The sequence below is a fragment of the Nuphar pumila genome, chromosome 13, assembly GCF_984573655.1.
Source record: "Nuphar pumila chromosome 13, dmNupPumi1.hap1.1, whole genome shotgun sequence".
Classification (NCBI taxonomy): Eukaryota; Viridiplantae; Streptophyta; class Magnoliopsida; order Nymphaeales; family Nymphaeaceae; genus Nuphar; species Nuphar pumila.
This window is the reverse complement of record NC_143261.1, coordinates 96334469-96351232: the sequence shown is the minus strand read 5'-3', so window position 1 is coordinate 96351232 and position 16764 is coordinate 96334469. Positions and strand designations below refer to the sequence as shown.

The 16764-nt window shown below is 36.9% G+C and overlaps 1 protein-coding gene across 1 annotated transcript in view; it reads right to left on the bottom strand.

Moving 5' to 3' along the window:
* The window catches only part of LOC149819319 (PHD finger protein ING1-like), a 34301-nt gene that overhangs the window by 2279 nt on the left and 15258 nt on the right, over positions 1-16764 (bottom strand). The window contains exons 3-5 of the mRNA XM_089985298.1: positions 15590-15777; positions 1328-1391; positions 1090-1186 (exon numbers count right to left, since the gene is read on the bottom strand). Coding sequence (XP_089841424.1) covers positions 1090-1186; positions 1328-1391; positions 15590-15777 — 349 coding nt within the window. The remainder of the gene's footprint in view (positions 1-1089; positions 1187-1327; positions 1392-15589; positions 15778-16764) is intronic.

Genomic DNA, 16764 nt, shown 5'->3' with positions numbered 1-16764 from the left:
CTGCATATAGTTGTATGCTACTGGTATTTATCTCAATTTTGTTCTCTCAATATCAGCTGACAAGGTAGAAACTATTCTAACTAATTACTTTCTTAGGTAGCTTGCAATGGATGTATTATATTAGGGCAGCACAAGAAGTCCAGCCAATAACCCTGCACTAATTTCAAACAGATAATTTTTGGGTATGTACATATATATACATACATTAATATGTATATATATATATATATGTATCGATGTAATAGGTAATACCCATTAGGGGTATTTTAGTCTTTTCACCCTATGTAATCAGTTACGCTAATTAGGGGCACTTTAGGGTTTTCTGTTTTTATGTATTTTAATTTTTTTATCAAGGGCATTATAAACTTTATATTGCCCTTAAAATAGAGCTGTTGGGAGTGCTCCCAACAGCTATATTTCAAGCTGTTGGGAGTACTCTCAATGGCTCCTGATGTCCCTTTTGCGTATAAATAGGGGTTGAATCGCCTCTGGTTTGTAATGCTTGTTCTCAAGCTCTCTCTCAATAAATATATATTTTTTATGCTTTCTCTCATGCCCATAAGTGGCATTGTGTTTGTGATTGTATATTGACCCATAAGTGGTCTCCATTTGTGTGTGTTGTACTTGCCCATAAGAGGCACTTGGTTGTGTTCTTCATGTTTCATTACAAGAGGCTCGAAAGTACAATCAGAAAATATTTTCCTGAATGCCTCAAACAATAATTTCCTTTAGTAGCATTAAATTTATATTTTCATCAAAATATTTGCATAGGAAAATTCTTAACCCTAGTTTGTCCCAACAAAAAATTTATTTATACAAACATATTCATCAACTACAAACTTGCTCTTAAGCATAACCCTGAACAATCAATCATGAAAAATAGCATTTAGAAGACAACACAAGGTCGAATTCACATTAATGCTTTAAAATAAACTCAACCAGAAGCCTTCAAAGAATTTACTCACACACACAAAAAAAAAACCATGTTACATAGTGATAAGATGCACAGGAACAGAACTGAAAATATGCTTTAGGAAAGTAAGGTGTGTGTTAGAAGCTTTCAAAAAGAGCAATGTGGACGATGCATACTTCTTCCGCCCTCTATTACTTTCGCTAGCTTTCCCAGTTCTAGTACCACCACTGAGATTCTGCTTTCCCGTGCTAGGGGCACCAGTAAGCTCTCTCTCTGCTCAGAGCATGAATCTTTGTTTAGAAGCAAATGTGTGCTCGCATGATAAAAAAATGAGGGGAAGAAAAAGAGGAAACCAGCAACATATTGAAGACATTGAGCACAAAAGGGTAGAGAAATTAACAATAAAAGGAGTACCTCGTCGAAGATCTTCATCAAATTTCTTTAAATATTTATCCAGCTCCTGAATGTGTGAATCCACCTAGAACATCAATGAGCACCATAGGAAATTACTTCATGTCTAGTATTCATGCAAATAAACAAAGAAATACATATGAAAAAAGTTTGACAAGCTTCTCTTGAAGCCCTGAATGCAAGGTACACTAGATCGTTTTTAAAAGGCAGATAATGTGACAGGTGTAAAGCTTTTATCATTACATTTAAGCTCCCATACGGTGAAAATAACCTTACAAGTTTCAAACTTATGGCCTTGTTTTTGTAACGCCCCCAAAATCCCGAACTTGTAACTTTTTTTAAAAAAAATTGAAAGCCTTGTAATCATTCCTTTATCAGAGTTTTAAATAGTAATTCGGCAGAAAATGGTGTTTTGAAATAACAAGTCAACGGACCTTGAGCGCATTACTTGCGAACCTTTTCCTTACACAACGGATATGTAATTTTGTACATTCATTGAAACCAAATAGATTAAAAACGAAGTTTTAAAGTTTATACGAAAAGTGAAATTTCAAATAAAATTTTTTACCGGATTACAAAAAATGTCATCAAGAGTGAAACGTCAAAGAAAGAGTCTCATCTTGATATCATCACGTCATCGTATCATAGTTTGTCGTACCGACCTAATCATCACTTATACCCACGAAACGGGGTCAGATCGATAAAAATCTGGTAGGTGCATAGATATAATAATTCAGAATAAGACTAACACATGCGTAATTCCATTCGTGATATACAGTTTAACATAAGTAAAAATGAGCATGCTAATAAAATTTATAACCAAACTAACATATATATGTTGTTCCTTTCGTGGTGTGCAAGTCAAAATAAGCAAAATGAACATGATAACTTTGTTTCGATATTAATTGTCCTGAGGGTACACAAAATAAAAATGTAGAAACAAATGAGACTTTCCAAGGGTTTGTTATGCTATGTTTTTTTATACCCCGAACAACTAACTCAGTCTGCTTCTAAGGAGACGACCAATGACCGAGAGAGAATTCTCGAGAGGTTACACGTTCAAGGGATGCATTCAACTTCTGCAGAAGTCCATGAAAACTACCACCTATGATAATTTTTGGTAACCCCGTCTCCTAACTCCGATGACTGGAGACGCCGAGTCATTTGCTCGAAGGTAGTTGTTAACATGTCTATAAGAGTTTTTGTATCATCCTATTCTCTCTTTTGAGAGAACCATAACAACGAATGGATATGTCATGTTCCATTTTAACTGACGACCCATTCTACCTGCTCTGGCCTTTCAAACCAACTCGAGCATCTTAGTTGTAAAGGCGATGATCACCATTTATGTGATTTTCATGTTATCATTATGCATTTGTACGCTATGAGGTTACCATAAACCTCTCGTCCAATCATCGTAGTACTAGCATGTCGTGCATGTCTGATAGTACTATTACGATGAAAAGGGTATTGGTTTCTCATAAAGAAATCCCAATATTATTTAGAATTTTCAAAGTCTGACTATCATCATTTACGTGATTTCATTTTATCATTGTGTGATTTCACGCTACGAGGTTACCATAAACTTCTCATCCAATCATCGTAGTACTAACATGCCCTGCATGTCTGAAAGTACCACTACGATGAGAGAGGTATCGATTTCTCATAAAGAAACCCCAACTTTATTGTGTTGTTAAAGAAACGATGTAACCATTTTAGTTTAATTTGGCATGCTCTAGTCTTTCAAACCAACGCGAGCATCTTGCCTGTGAAGGCAATTATCACCATTGATGTGATTACCACTTTTATATCATTGTGTAATTTGCACGTTACGAGATTACCACGAATCTCTCATCCAATTACCGTAGTATCAACATGTCGTGCATGTCTCATGATACTGCTTACGATAAACGGGGTGTGGGTTTTTAAAGAGAAACCCCTACCTTAACAATTTTCACCTTCTTATGCTCCCAACCGGGGATATTCGAGTCATATCGGATATCATACAAAAGTTTGTAAACACTTCTTCATATTGCACCGGTTTGGAAAAAACTTAGTTGCAATTAGGCAACCTTCAAGTGTTCGAATTTGTTTTGCAAAACCATGCATATTTGAATACTAGATTTTTGCAAGAAATCTCTTTTCTTTAAAGTTTTGGCGGACATGCGTGAATCTGCATCTTTTTAAAAAAGAACAAGTGTAATATCGTGTAGGGAAGAGTACGCAAAACTGCATACCTTACAAGGTTGTACATATATACGTATAATACATATTTAACATAATGCAGGCTTGTGCACATTACAGCGCGACAGTAATGTATAAAACAATACTCGATGTGTGAAACCACACATCAAGCTAGATAAATGTGTAAGCAATACACGAGGTACTAAACCGTACCTCGACTAAATAAATGCATAAGCAGTGCATAAGGTACGAAATCATACCTCGGCTAAATAAATGCATAAGCAACAACCTATGCATGTGATAGCGCAGCGACAAAGTAAACCACACATCGACCACAGTTAAATAAATGTGTAAACAATACACGAGGTACGAAAGCATACCTCAGCTAAATAAATGTGTAAGCAGTGCATGAGGTACAAAATCGTATATCGGCTAAATAAATGCGTAAGCAGTAGCATGTGAACGTGATAGCACGACGGCAAAATAAATGACATAAATTTAAACCGACAAGGAGACACAAAACTGCGTCCTTTAAGTTAAAAGCATATATATATATATATATATATATATGTGTGTATATATGCGTGAGTGTGTGTTAGAAGTGGTATGGCATTGTCCTCGTATGCAACTTTCCTCTACCTCGTATACAAGAGGAAGTGAGCCAAAAAAGGGCTCAACTAGCCACTAGATAGACCTAACAGCTAAAAATATAATGACAGAAATGCAGCTAATGGCATTTCAATCTAAAAAATATAAAATAATACATAAAACAATCCTAAAATACAATATACAAGTATATATAAATATACATGTATGTATATATACAAAGAAGAAATACATATATATATATATATATTATTTAACACCCCCTCAAATTGTCGGTGAAATAACTGAAAGTTTGCTAAGAAGGAAGAACAAGGTGTTAAAATGTAAAACGTATATATATAATATTTATATTATTATATATTTCTGTATTTATTTTTGTATTTTTGAGTGTCTAATTCTAATAGAACTAGACTAACCTTTCCACTTGGAACTTAACTAGAAAGGTAACCATTGGAATGGTCCAACGATTACATTTCTAACCGTTGGACCATTCCAACGGCTACAAGGAGAGCTCCTTAAGAACTCTCCTCTTCTTCCCTTTTCAAACTTGTATATATAGGGGTGCAGCCCCTCTTGTAAAATAGTTCTAATACTTCTTAAGCATTTGATGTTTTTCATATCAATAAAAGAATATTTTATTTCTTTTGCTTCCCATTACACCCTTTTTTAAGGGTTATGCTTTAGTGTCTTTTTAGACACCTTCTCGTGTGGATCTAAGTTCATGTTTGGAAGATCATCATTTCATTTCATGGTATCAGAGCAAGGTCCATCCTACGTCATGAGAATTTCTTGTCTCGTTTTCCGTGCCAAGCATACAAAGGTGTTTTATCACCTTGGTTGGGTTCTTTGAAGCCCCTTTTTGAAGGAAGGAGAAAAGACGAAGGCTCGTTGCATCAAAATCTTGTGTTTGCTTTCTTTTAATCTCTCTTCCCCTATATTTTTTTTCTTTCTACTTTTCTTCTTTTATCACCTTTGTAAAAGATGGATGATCAAGATAAAATCATCATCATACCCATGAAGCTAAACGACACAAATTATGTAATGTGGGCTTCAATAATGAAGCACCACATATGGGGAAAAGGATTATGGGGCATAGTAGATGGTTCTGATTCGGAACCTAAACTTGTCCTCACCAAAATGGAAGGTGATAAAGAAGTTCTCTTAACCGAAGAGGAGAAAAACAAAGCCTTAGCCAACTTTGAAAAAAGTTGAAAGGAATGGCGAATAGTGCATGCTAAAATTATGTCATGGCTAATTAGTAGTGTTGACATAAAGAAATGCTCTAGTGTCGCCAAGTTTGAGCATGCCAATAAGGCATGGGAATATCTCAAAAATATGTATTCCCTAAAAGATATTGCACATGTGTGCAATCTTCAAGAAAGAGTATCTATGACCCAAGGTGATAAAACTACACGTGAATACTATAATGAACTATCGGAACTTTGGGGTGAATTGGCTATTTTAGAGCCAAAATGGCATTGTCTCGAGGACATTGAGCTCCGGTAAAAGCAACTTGACATGGAGCACTTTTATCAATTTGTAAACGGTCTAAGACCGGAATTCGAGTCGACTAAGTCGGCCCTTCTTCATCGGGGAAAAGTTTTCTCTATTGTCGATACTATAAAGGAATTAACCATGGAAGAAAACAAAATCAAGAAGAATACTCCAAAGACTGAAGATGATTCTGTTTTAACTGTATCTAGACCGGAGAATTATGTATGATCTTATATACCTCCTCATTTTAACCGACAAAGTGGTGACTATGACAAGAAAAAGGTTATTTGCCATCATTGTCATGAACCTGAACATTACAGGCCTCAATGTCCCAAGCTAAAGGAGCTGAGAGAGAAAAGAGTTGTGATTGCTGGATCGGAGCCCAAAGATCATGATGCACCCGTTTCCATGGCTCAACTAATGGAGATTCTCCAACCTCTCGTCAAAGGAGCCTCCTCTTCATCTGAAGCTTCAACTAGGGCAGTTGGATCATCTTTTTTCGATCCAGGTAACTTTCCTTAGCTCCTTGACTCTAGTGTTTCTTTCCATATGACCCCAAATAATCAAAAGTTTATCCGAATGTGTTAAAAATAAAGCAAGTGTGTCAAAAGTTTTTACAGTTGGTGGAACTTCTCTTGAAATAGAAGGAATAGGAAATTTCGAAAAAAATCATAAAACTAAGAAATTTTCTATCCCAGAAGTTAACATATTCCCAAATTAAATTTAAATATTTTAAATGTATATCAAATATCTGATTATGGGTGTAATATTTTTTTTCTTCTCATGGTTGTTGGGTTCAGGATCATCAGTCAGGAAAGTTGATTGGGGAAGGCCATAGCGAAGGAGGACTCTATTACATGGATTTTTTTGAAATACCGAAGAATGCTTTTTGCTATAAGGTTCAAAAAATTGAGTTGGAACTGTGGCATAAAAGACTTGGTCATCCAAGTAACGTTCAGGAAATCACTGAGTACTCTTTTTTGTTAGATGTGACATCAAAATCTGATGAATATGATCTTGACTATAACTTTGATAATGATCAAGGAATTATTGATCTTGATCAAAATGTTGACAATGAAGAAGTTCATAGAGACACTAGTATACAGTATTCCAGGAGACGAGAGCCTAATCTTCCATGTGCACTTGAAAGATATTCTAACATTCCAACTAGACGGTCATCCCGAGTCTCGAGGCCTCCAGGAAAGTTTGTGTCATACGAGTCCTTCTCACCTACGTATAGGGTTGTCATTGCATTAATTCACTCATACGAAGAACCATCTACATATCTTCAAGCAAAAAATGATGTCAAATGGATAGAAGCCATGAAAGTTGAATTAGATGCACTCGAAAAGGCTTCTACATGGACTATTCAAGATCTTCCTCCAGGCAAGAAAACTATAGGATGTCGATGGGTTTATAAAATTAAAACCAAGAGTGATGGCACCCTTGAAAGTTATAAAGCCCGATTAGTAGCCAAAAGGTATGCCCAAGAATATGGCATTGATTATGAAGAAACCTTTGCCCTTGTGGCTCGTATGACAACAGTCAGAACCTTAATTGCCTTAGCCTCCATCAAGAAATGATTCATCTTCCAAATGGATGTCAAAAATGCATTTCTAAATGGAAAGCTAGCTGAAGAAGTATACATGTACAACCAAAAACCCGATAGGGGTGTTTTGGTAAATTACCATGTAATTTTTCCTTTTTTATTTTTCCTTTTTTTTCTTTCTTTTCCCCTTTTTTCTTTTTCTTTTTTATTTCTTACTTTTCACTTAGGAGGACCATAAGGGGCCCCACCCATCTAGTCGTTGGGGCCCCAACGATCATATTTATGACCGTTGGGGCTCCCAACGACTAGAAGGGAGCCCCCTTTATGGTCTCCTTTTTAGTTTTCCTCCTCTATAAATAGAGGAGGCTCTCTCCTTGGGTTTTCACCCTCCTCTTTCTTTCTTCAATAATATTCAACTTATGACTTTAAGTCATTTTCCACTTTTGTGAGTTTTGTGTATACACTCTTAGTGTTTGTGTTCTTGGCTCTTGTGGTCACTCTTAAAGAGTGCTTATGCTCTATTGGTGCTCCCGCCTCTCTTCATTTCATGGTAGCAGAGCTCGGTTGGTGATTGGGCTTCTCTTTGCTATCTTGGGACGTATGCCTCTCAAGCTTTTGAAGAAAGAAAGAATATTTGGTGCCGATGGAACGTGATTCTAAAGTTGAGCTTTCTTTTAAGCTCAATGAGTCCAACTATCTTATGTGGGCCTCCGCTATGGAAAATCATCTAAGAGGTAAGAAACTATGGGGTTTTGTTATGGGAACTACTCCCGAACCTTCTCTTGTTCTCACTAAAATCGAAAATGAGGTTGAAAAAGCGTTAGATGGTGATGAGCGCATCAAAGCTATCAATGACCATCAATCCAAAGTTGAGAATTGGGAAAGTAACCATGCCAAAATTTTGACATGGTTTATGAACAATGTAGACCTAAAAAATTATGCTAATATTGCCAAATTTAGGAGGGCCAATGAGGCGTGGTTTTTTCTTAAGGGTATGTATACTCAAAAGGATCTTGCCCGTCAATTTTTTTGTCAAGAAAAAATCTGCTCCACCAAACAAATGGATATGAGTGTCCGGGACTACTTCAGCTCTCTAACCCCTCTTTGGGATGAACTTGTTCTTCTTGAGCCTAAATGGGTGGCTCCGGAAGATATTGAGTTAAGAAGGGAACAAATTGAAAAAGAGCACTTTTCCAATTTCTTCATGGTCTTCGACCGGAATTTGAACAAGTTAGGGCATCCCTTCTCCATAGAAGTAAAGCCTTACCCATTGAAGATGCCCTTGCCGAAATATGCCAAGAAGAAACTCGACTTGGCTTAAGCATTAAGAGTGATGAAGTTTTGGCCGTTACTAGGCCCGGATCAAATGTAAAAGCATATAGACCTTCTCACTTTAACAAAAATAATGGGCCTAGAAAGGGAGTGATATGTCACTATAGTAATGAACTGGGACACATTAGACCGGTTTGTCCAAAGCTTAAGGGAAAGGTAGCCGCGGTTGGAGAAAATTCTCCTAAAAAGGAAGAAGAAAATGCCAAAGAAGGAGATATCAAAGAAACTCTTAATCATATCTCCGAAGTTTTCCAACATCTTCTTAAGACTTCTTCTTCAACATCCGAAGCCGCCATCGCCTATTCTTCATCACCTCCAGGTATGTGGATACTAGACTCTGATGCATCCTTTCATATGACATCTCATAAAAACTCTCTTTCTAATGTTTTTTCCGAACCTATATCCTCTTATGTTTCAACGGCCGATGGAACATCTTTATAAATTGAAAGTATTGGAACACTTGATTTTAAAAACTCTCAAAATTTTTTCGTTCCTAAAGAATCGTTCCAAAGATTAATCTAAATCTTTTTTCCGTTTCCCAAATCACCGATCATGAATGCCAGTCTCTTTTTCACTTAAAGATTGCACCGTGCAGGATCTCCGGTCAAGGAAGCTGATTGGGGAAGGCCATAGAAGGGGTGATCTCTATTTTATGGATTTTTTTACTCTTCCATCTAAGTCATCTTGCAATCTTGTAAAGGACAAAAGTATTGGAATTTGGCATGAGAGACTTGGTCATCCAAATTTTGTAAAAATGTCTCTTTTTCCTTTTTTGAACAATACTTGTAAAGACAATCACATGACTTATAAAGATTGCATTTTTGGGAAATCAAAGGCTACTCCATTTCCTCAAAGAAATTATTTCACCACTCGGCCCTTTGAACTTGTTCATTCCGATGTATGGGGACCTTCCTCTATTTTGTCCAAAGGAGGTTTTTCGTACTATGTGGTTTTTATTGATGACTTCACTCGATTTACATGGATTTACTTCTTAAGTCGCAAATCCAAAGTTTTCTCATTCTTTAAAGAATTCCATGCGATGGTTAAAAATCAATTTTTAGAAAATCTATCAATTCTTAGGTCCGATTCGGGAGGCGAATACATGTCCAATGAATTTCAAAGCTATTTAAAAGAAAATGGAATTTGTCATCAATGTTCTTGTCCCAACACTCCGCAACAAAATGGTCTTGCGGAAAGAAAGCATAGACACATAATAGAAACCACAAGAACATTATTAATTTCAAAAAATATTCCAAAATCCTTTTGGGCCGAAGCGGTTCTAACCTCAACATATCTTATCAATAGAACCCCTTCGTCTTCTTTGAAAAATCTTTCTCCATTTGAAAAACTTTACAATATGACCCCCGATTATAAAAGACTAAGAATTTTTTTATGTAAATGCTTTGTTCTAACTCACAAAAATGATAAACTTTCCCCTAGGGCTATTGAATGTATTTTTTTAAGATATGGCGAAAAACAAAAAGGTTATCGGTGTTTTGACATACTCCAAAAAACAAACTTTATATCTCAAAAGATGTCACATTTCTATAAGAAGAAAATGGTTTTTCGCACAAACCAAATGAAAATATTGATTATTCCTTTTTATTTGACTTGTTGCCTCAAGAAAACATCATAGATGATCATATTGATCCTAGTGAATCTCTTATAGAAGATCATTTCGAACATCCAAATAATGATCAAAATTTAGAAGAAAATGTCTCAAGACAAATACAAGTCTACTCTAGAAGGAATGAAAGAAATCCACCGTGTGCCCTTGAAAAATTCTCTCAAAGTGAGTCAATTGATGAAACCTCTTAAAGAAGATCAAATCGTATTTCTAAAGTGTCAAATAGATTTGTATCTTATTATTCCTTTTTCCAAACTTTCGAGCATGTCTTCTAGCTCTTCACTCCTTTCATGAATAATCTCATTACAATGATGCAAAACAATATGATCATTGGAATGAAGCAATGGAACTGGAGCTTAATGCCCTTAAAAGGGCACAAACTTGGGAAATCATTGATCCACCCAATGACAAGAAACCCATTGGATGTAGATGGGTTTTTAAAGTAAAAACTAAGAGTGATGGTTCATTAGAAAAATATAAGGCTAGGTTAGTAGCCAAAGGATATGCCCAAGAGTATAGGGTAGATTATGATGAAACCTTTGCCCTAATTGCTCGAATGACTAGTGTTCGAGCTCTTATTGCAATAGCCTCTATTAAAAAATGGCCAATTTTTTAACTTGACGTCAAAAATGCCTTTTTAAATGGAAATTTAAATGAAGAAGTTTATATGGAACCTCCTCCGGGTATGAATTTAAATGAAAAAATCTTAAAATTGAAAAAGGCCTTATATGGACTTAAGCAAGCTCCTAAAGCTTGGTATGACAAATTTAGTAATATATTAATCAATTTAGGATTTACGTCTTGCTATACTGACACTGCTCTTTTTGTTAAGAAGACAGGTGACTCCATTGTTATGCTTCTGTTATATGTTGATGATATGATCATCACTGAGAGTGACAAAAAGGGGGTAAATGATGTAAAAATTGTGTTAAAAGAAACTTTTGATATGTCTGATCTTGGATACTTGAGATATTTTTTAGGGATTGAAGTAAAGCTTATTCCGCGCGCGGATACATCCTATCTCAAATGAAATTAACTGCAGAAATTTGTACCAAGTCAGGAATATCTGATGAAAAGAAAGTTGAGACTCCTAAAGTTATCAATGCAAAACTGAGGCTTGAGGATGGTGTTCTTCTTGAGGATCCAACCCCCTTCCGTCAATTAATTGGATCCCTCACCTATCTATCCATCACACGTCCAGATATAGCTCATGTGGTTCATGCAGCAAGCTAGTTTCAGCATGCACCCACTTCGGTTCATATGGCGGCCGTAATGAGAATTGTGAGATACGTCAAAAATACCATCTCCAAGGGACTATTCTTATCCTCTTCCTCATCTCTTGAGTTAACTGCTTTTACTGATGCTGACTGGGGAGGAAATTCCAATGATCGTATCTCAATTACGGGTCTTTGTATTTTTTTAGGTGAATCTCTCATTTCGTGGAGATGCAAGAAGCAGTAGAAGGTCTCACTATCATCCACTGAAGCTGAATATCGGGCCATGGTAATGACAACTATGGAAATCGTATGGCTCAGAAGTCTTCTTGGTGACATGGGCGTCCCCATTTCCACTCCCACCAAGCTCTGCTGTGATAACAAAATTGCGATATACATTGCCAGCAATCACACTTTTCATGAGCGGACCAAGCATATCGAAATGGATTGCCATTATGTTCGAGACGAATATCTCAGAGGAACTATCACATTACCATATGTTACTTCAGAATATCAATTGGCTGACTTCTTCACCAAGGCGCTCCCAACTCCACGATTCATGTTTCTTCTTAGCAAACTTTCGGTCTTCTCCCCGTAAAGTTTGAGGGGGCGTGTTAAATTATGTATATATTAATATATATATATATACATATACTTATATATATATATATATATATATATACATTCGTATATATATAAGTATATATATACATATATGTATATATACATAATTTATTTTCTTTTTCTGTACAACCAAAAACCCGATAGGGGTGTTCTGGTAAATTACCATGTAATTTTTTCTTTTTTATTTTTCCTTTTTTTCTTTCTTTTCCCCTTTTTCTTTTTCTTTTTTATTTCTTACTTTTCACTTTGGAGGACCATAAGGGGCCCCACCCATCTAGTCGTTGGGGCCCCAACGATCATATTTATGACCGTTGGGGCTCCCAACGACTAGAAGGGAGCCCCCTTTATGGTCTCCTTTTTAGTTCTCCTCCTCTATAAATAGAGAAGGCTCTCTCCTTGTAAAAGCATTGGGTTTCACCCTCCTCTTTCTTTCTTCAATAATATTCAACTTATGACTTTAAGTCATTTTCCACTTTTGTGAGTTTTGTGTATACACTCTTAGTGTTTGTGTTCTTGGCTCTTGTGGTCACTCTTAAAGAGTGCTTTTGCTCTATTGGTGCTTCCGCCTCTCTTCATTTCACCCCCTCCAGGTCTCAGTATTCCTAAGGGTAAAGTCCTTCGCTTGGATAAAGCCCTTTATAGACTTGGTTTTCAATTTTGTTTAACTGACACTGCTTTGTTTATTAAGAATTCTGATGCAGGAATCATTGTGCTTCTTCTCTATGTGGATATGATCATCACTGGAAGCAATAAACAGAGAGTTGAAATGATCAAAACACTTCTTCAACTATATATAATCCTAAAATACAATCTATAAGTGTGTGTATATATATATAATGTTTAACATTAACTTCTCCCTTCCTCTCTCTCCCCACAGAACCTTCGCCTCCAATCAGACAAAATCAATGAGAAGTTCGCCCAGTGTTGTGAAAAGCGTTGAGGCGTAGCGAGGCGCTCCACCAAAATCTGAGGTGAGGCGTAAGCCTCGAGGCGCAAAGCGTAAGCCTAAAAAAAAATTAAACTTAAAAAAACTATAAAAATTATCTAAAATTATAAATAAATAAGAAATGCTTTATTGATGAAGCACCAACCAACATGAAATAAAAAATCTCAAATAAATACGGAAAAAATATGAGATAATTAGTATAAAGAAAAATAATGTCTATATTTTTTTATAGAAAGAAAAATTTAGACAAAACCTTAGCTTATATTAGTATCTTTTCGGGGGTACATTAATTCACGAGAAACAGAACTAGGAGACAGAATTCTGCACAGAATTTCATATCAACAATAACTAATCATACTTCACAAAATATTTGCAATGTTGAGAGAAAAAACTGAAGCAAAACATCAATAAGAGAGACATCAACCGGAGGAAATCAAGGCAACATGGATATCTTGAGAGAAAAAAATGAAAAACATAAAAACTACTTTAACTAAAATGTGATTTTTATGTGATTTTTATACAAGCTCTCCAGCTCCCACCAATTTAATGCAGCTCGCACATGGTATCTGACCTACCAAGAAGATTGATATGGGAACACCTAGAAACAAAAAAAACATATTTGCAAAAAATATATTTGCGTGCAAATCTGTTGGTTATAGCAATATATGGCAGGGGCCGAGGCCCCTGCCTGACTAAATCATAGAATGGCCCCTGCCATTCTATGGCCCTTGCTAGAAACAAAAAGCAGGCAAGGGCTTGGCCCCTGCCTGCTTTAACCAATAGATGGCAGGGGCCGAAACAATATATGGCACGGGCCTCGGCCCCTGCCTGACTGAACCATAGAATGGCCCCTGATAGAAACAAAGTCTAACGAAAATCATATATGGCAGGGGCCAAGGCCCCTACCTGACAGGGAGGGACCACAATCGGCAGGAGCCATGGGCCCTACCTGCCGGAATAAATCGCACGGCAGGGGTCGTGCCCCTGCCTGCTACAGAGGTTCAAGAGATGGAGGCAGACACGAAGGAAAAAGAATGAAGGGGGTCGGGTTACCTGGGGTATGGCTGCTTCCGGCGTCGCAGCTGCTTCCGGCGAGAAGGAGGAGGCCGATAAGGGAGAGACGCTAGAGAGACGTAAGCCCTTTTTTAGGCTTACGCTTTGCGCCTCGAGGCTTACGCCTATTTAGGGCTGCGAGAGAGGGAGAGATTGTGAGAGACGAGAGCGAGAGGGGCTGCAAGAGACTATTTAAGGCCCCCGACCCTCGTTAGGGTCAAGGGCAAGATTTTAATTATGGTCAAATGAGGGCTTTTTTAATAACACTGAGTCCGCCCAAGCCTGAAAGTTTAGCCATGCAGTTTTTAACTATATTTTAATGCCCATTTTCTACCTGTATAAAATAAAATAAAATACAATTAGTGAACTACCCTCCGTCTTATACATTCAGAAACTCTGATCATAAATCCCAGTTTTACAAATTTTCCATACACTAACCTTTTAGGATCCGATGATCTTTCCAGTTTCATATACACCTAGTATCAATAGCTGGATATGCCACATAATTAGGCCTGTGTCACAGTGACACACCCAAATGGGCCTGTGTCACAGGTTGACACGTGCAGACACAAAGCCCAACACGTTTTGGTGCTTGACATATCGATGACACACTCCAAAACATGTCTGACTCGTATTAATTGTGTCTAATGGTTATTTGACCCTTAAAGGACAAGTCTTTTGTTTTATGGAAGGAGCATTAATCAGCTCACGTGGAGAAGAGAGAGAGATGACATGTCATTAAAGAGACATGACAGCACTAGAGAAAAGGTTCATTGGAGAGAGTCACTCACATATCATAATAGATATTACAAAAATGGGGTTTGAGTCACATATCTACATGTATTTTTGTGACATAGTTAGGCCTAAACACAATTCCATATTCATGTTAGTAAGGTTCCTCAAGATCAAGTAGCCCATGATGGGCCCTACCGATCATCAACACCATCATCCAATCAACCTTACAATTATCACATTAACAAAAGTTAGCCTGTTATTTTAATAAAATGAGTCGTTTGAATGAGAAATTACTTCAAAATGGTTTATATATGTAACTTGGATGATATAGTTTAATAGATGGGTACATAGAGCAAATTGGGGTGAATATAAGGAGATTGCACCCACTATTCTAAATGTGAATTCTACCTGCAAGATCTTTGTTTCCACTTGAGATTTGACATTGCCAACTCAAGTATCCAACATGCTCCATACAAAGTACGACATGCAAAAACAGAATAATAAACTAATTGAATACCCAGTAACAGATCCAAGACAATATACAACCTTTAAGGTTGATGGTCAGAGAAGTTACACAGTCTAAGTAGTATACATACCTCCGTGAAAGAAATAAAATTATGACATAACCAAAGATAAGTTCATCATAAGCAGAAAAACTCTTCTACGCATCTATGTAATATGCATGATACACAAGAACTAAATTTGCATAATATAACAAGTGGAATGGAACATACAAAAGAGAGCATTTTTCAAGCTGTGAGCACAAAAAATGAACATTTCAAGTCATTTATGATAATAGGAACATAGTAATCAACTCATACAGATTAGATCAATAGCAAAAGGTTCTGTTTACAGTCACTGGATTTCCAAATAACAACTTCATATTACAACGTTGAGATACCATATTGTAGGCTTTCTGGGCTAAAGAAACTTTTTCATCAGCAATAGTCATACAACGCTTTTGCTCATCAAGGGCCTCATTTGAGAATCTGATATGAGAAGTGTCAGGTGTTATGTTTCCTGACTCAACTCCCCGACGGATTTCCTCTATTTCACATTCACATCGCTGTTCATTTTTCCGCTGAAGTGCTGCCGTAAAGGGAAAAAAGGCATGTCATATAAATTGAAATGCGATGAATCAAACCTGAAATGCCAATTGCATTCTTATGTCCAAGATAAAGAAATACAACAACAACAACTACGCCTTCATCCCAAAACAATTGGGGTCAGCGATATGAACCAAAAAAGAAATTCATTTTGGGTCTTCCACATGAATCCTTTTCCTCCAATCATTTCTATCCAACGCCATGTCCTCGGTGAGGTTCAAAGCATTCATATCCTTTCCTATCATCTCCATCCAAGTCTTCCTAGGCCTACCCCGACCTCTTTTAACTAATATATTTTCCCATTTCTCCAACCTTCTAACTGGAGCATCATTAGGCCTTCGCCGAATATGTCCAAACCACCGTAAACGATTCTCTCGCATCTTATTTTCAATGGGTGCAACACCTACCTTCTTACGTATCTCTTCGTTCCGAATCTTATCTTTTATTGTATTTCCACACATCCATCTAAGCATCCGCATCTCAGCTACACTCATTTTTGAATATGATGTCTCTTGGCAGCCCAACATTCCGTACCATATAGTAAAGCGGGTCTAATAGTCGTCCTATAAAACTTTCCCTTCAACCGCAATGGCATTCTACGATCGCACAGCACTCCAGTAGCACTTTTCCATTTCATCCACCCAACCTTTATCCTATGATTTACATCTCCATCAATTTCTCCATACTTTTGAATGATGGATCCCAAATATTTGAAATAATCATTCACCGGTATATCTTGCTCACCAAGCTTCACTACACTCCCATCACTACTTCGTTGCTTACTAAACCGACATTCCATATATTCAGTCTTACTCTTACTCAACTTAAAACCTCTAGCTTCCAATGTCTGTCTCCATAATTCTAACTTAGCATTAACCCCAGCTCTAGACTCATCAATCAAAACAATATCATCAGCAAACAACATACACCACGGTACATTTTCTTGAATTGATCTCGTAAGCTCATCCAT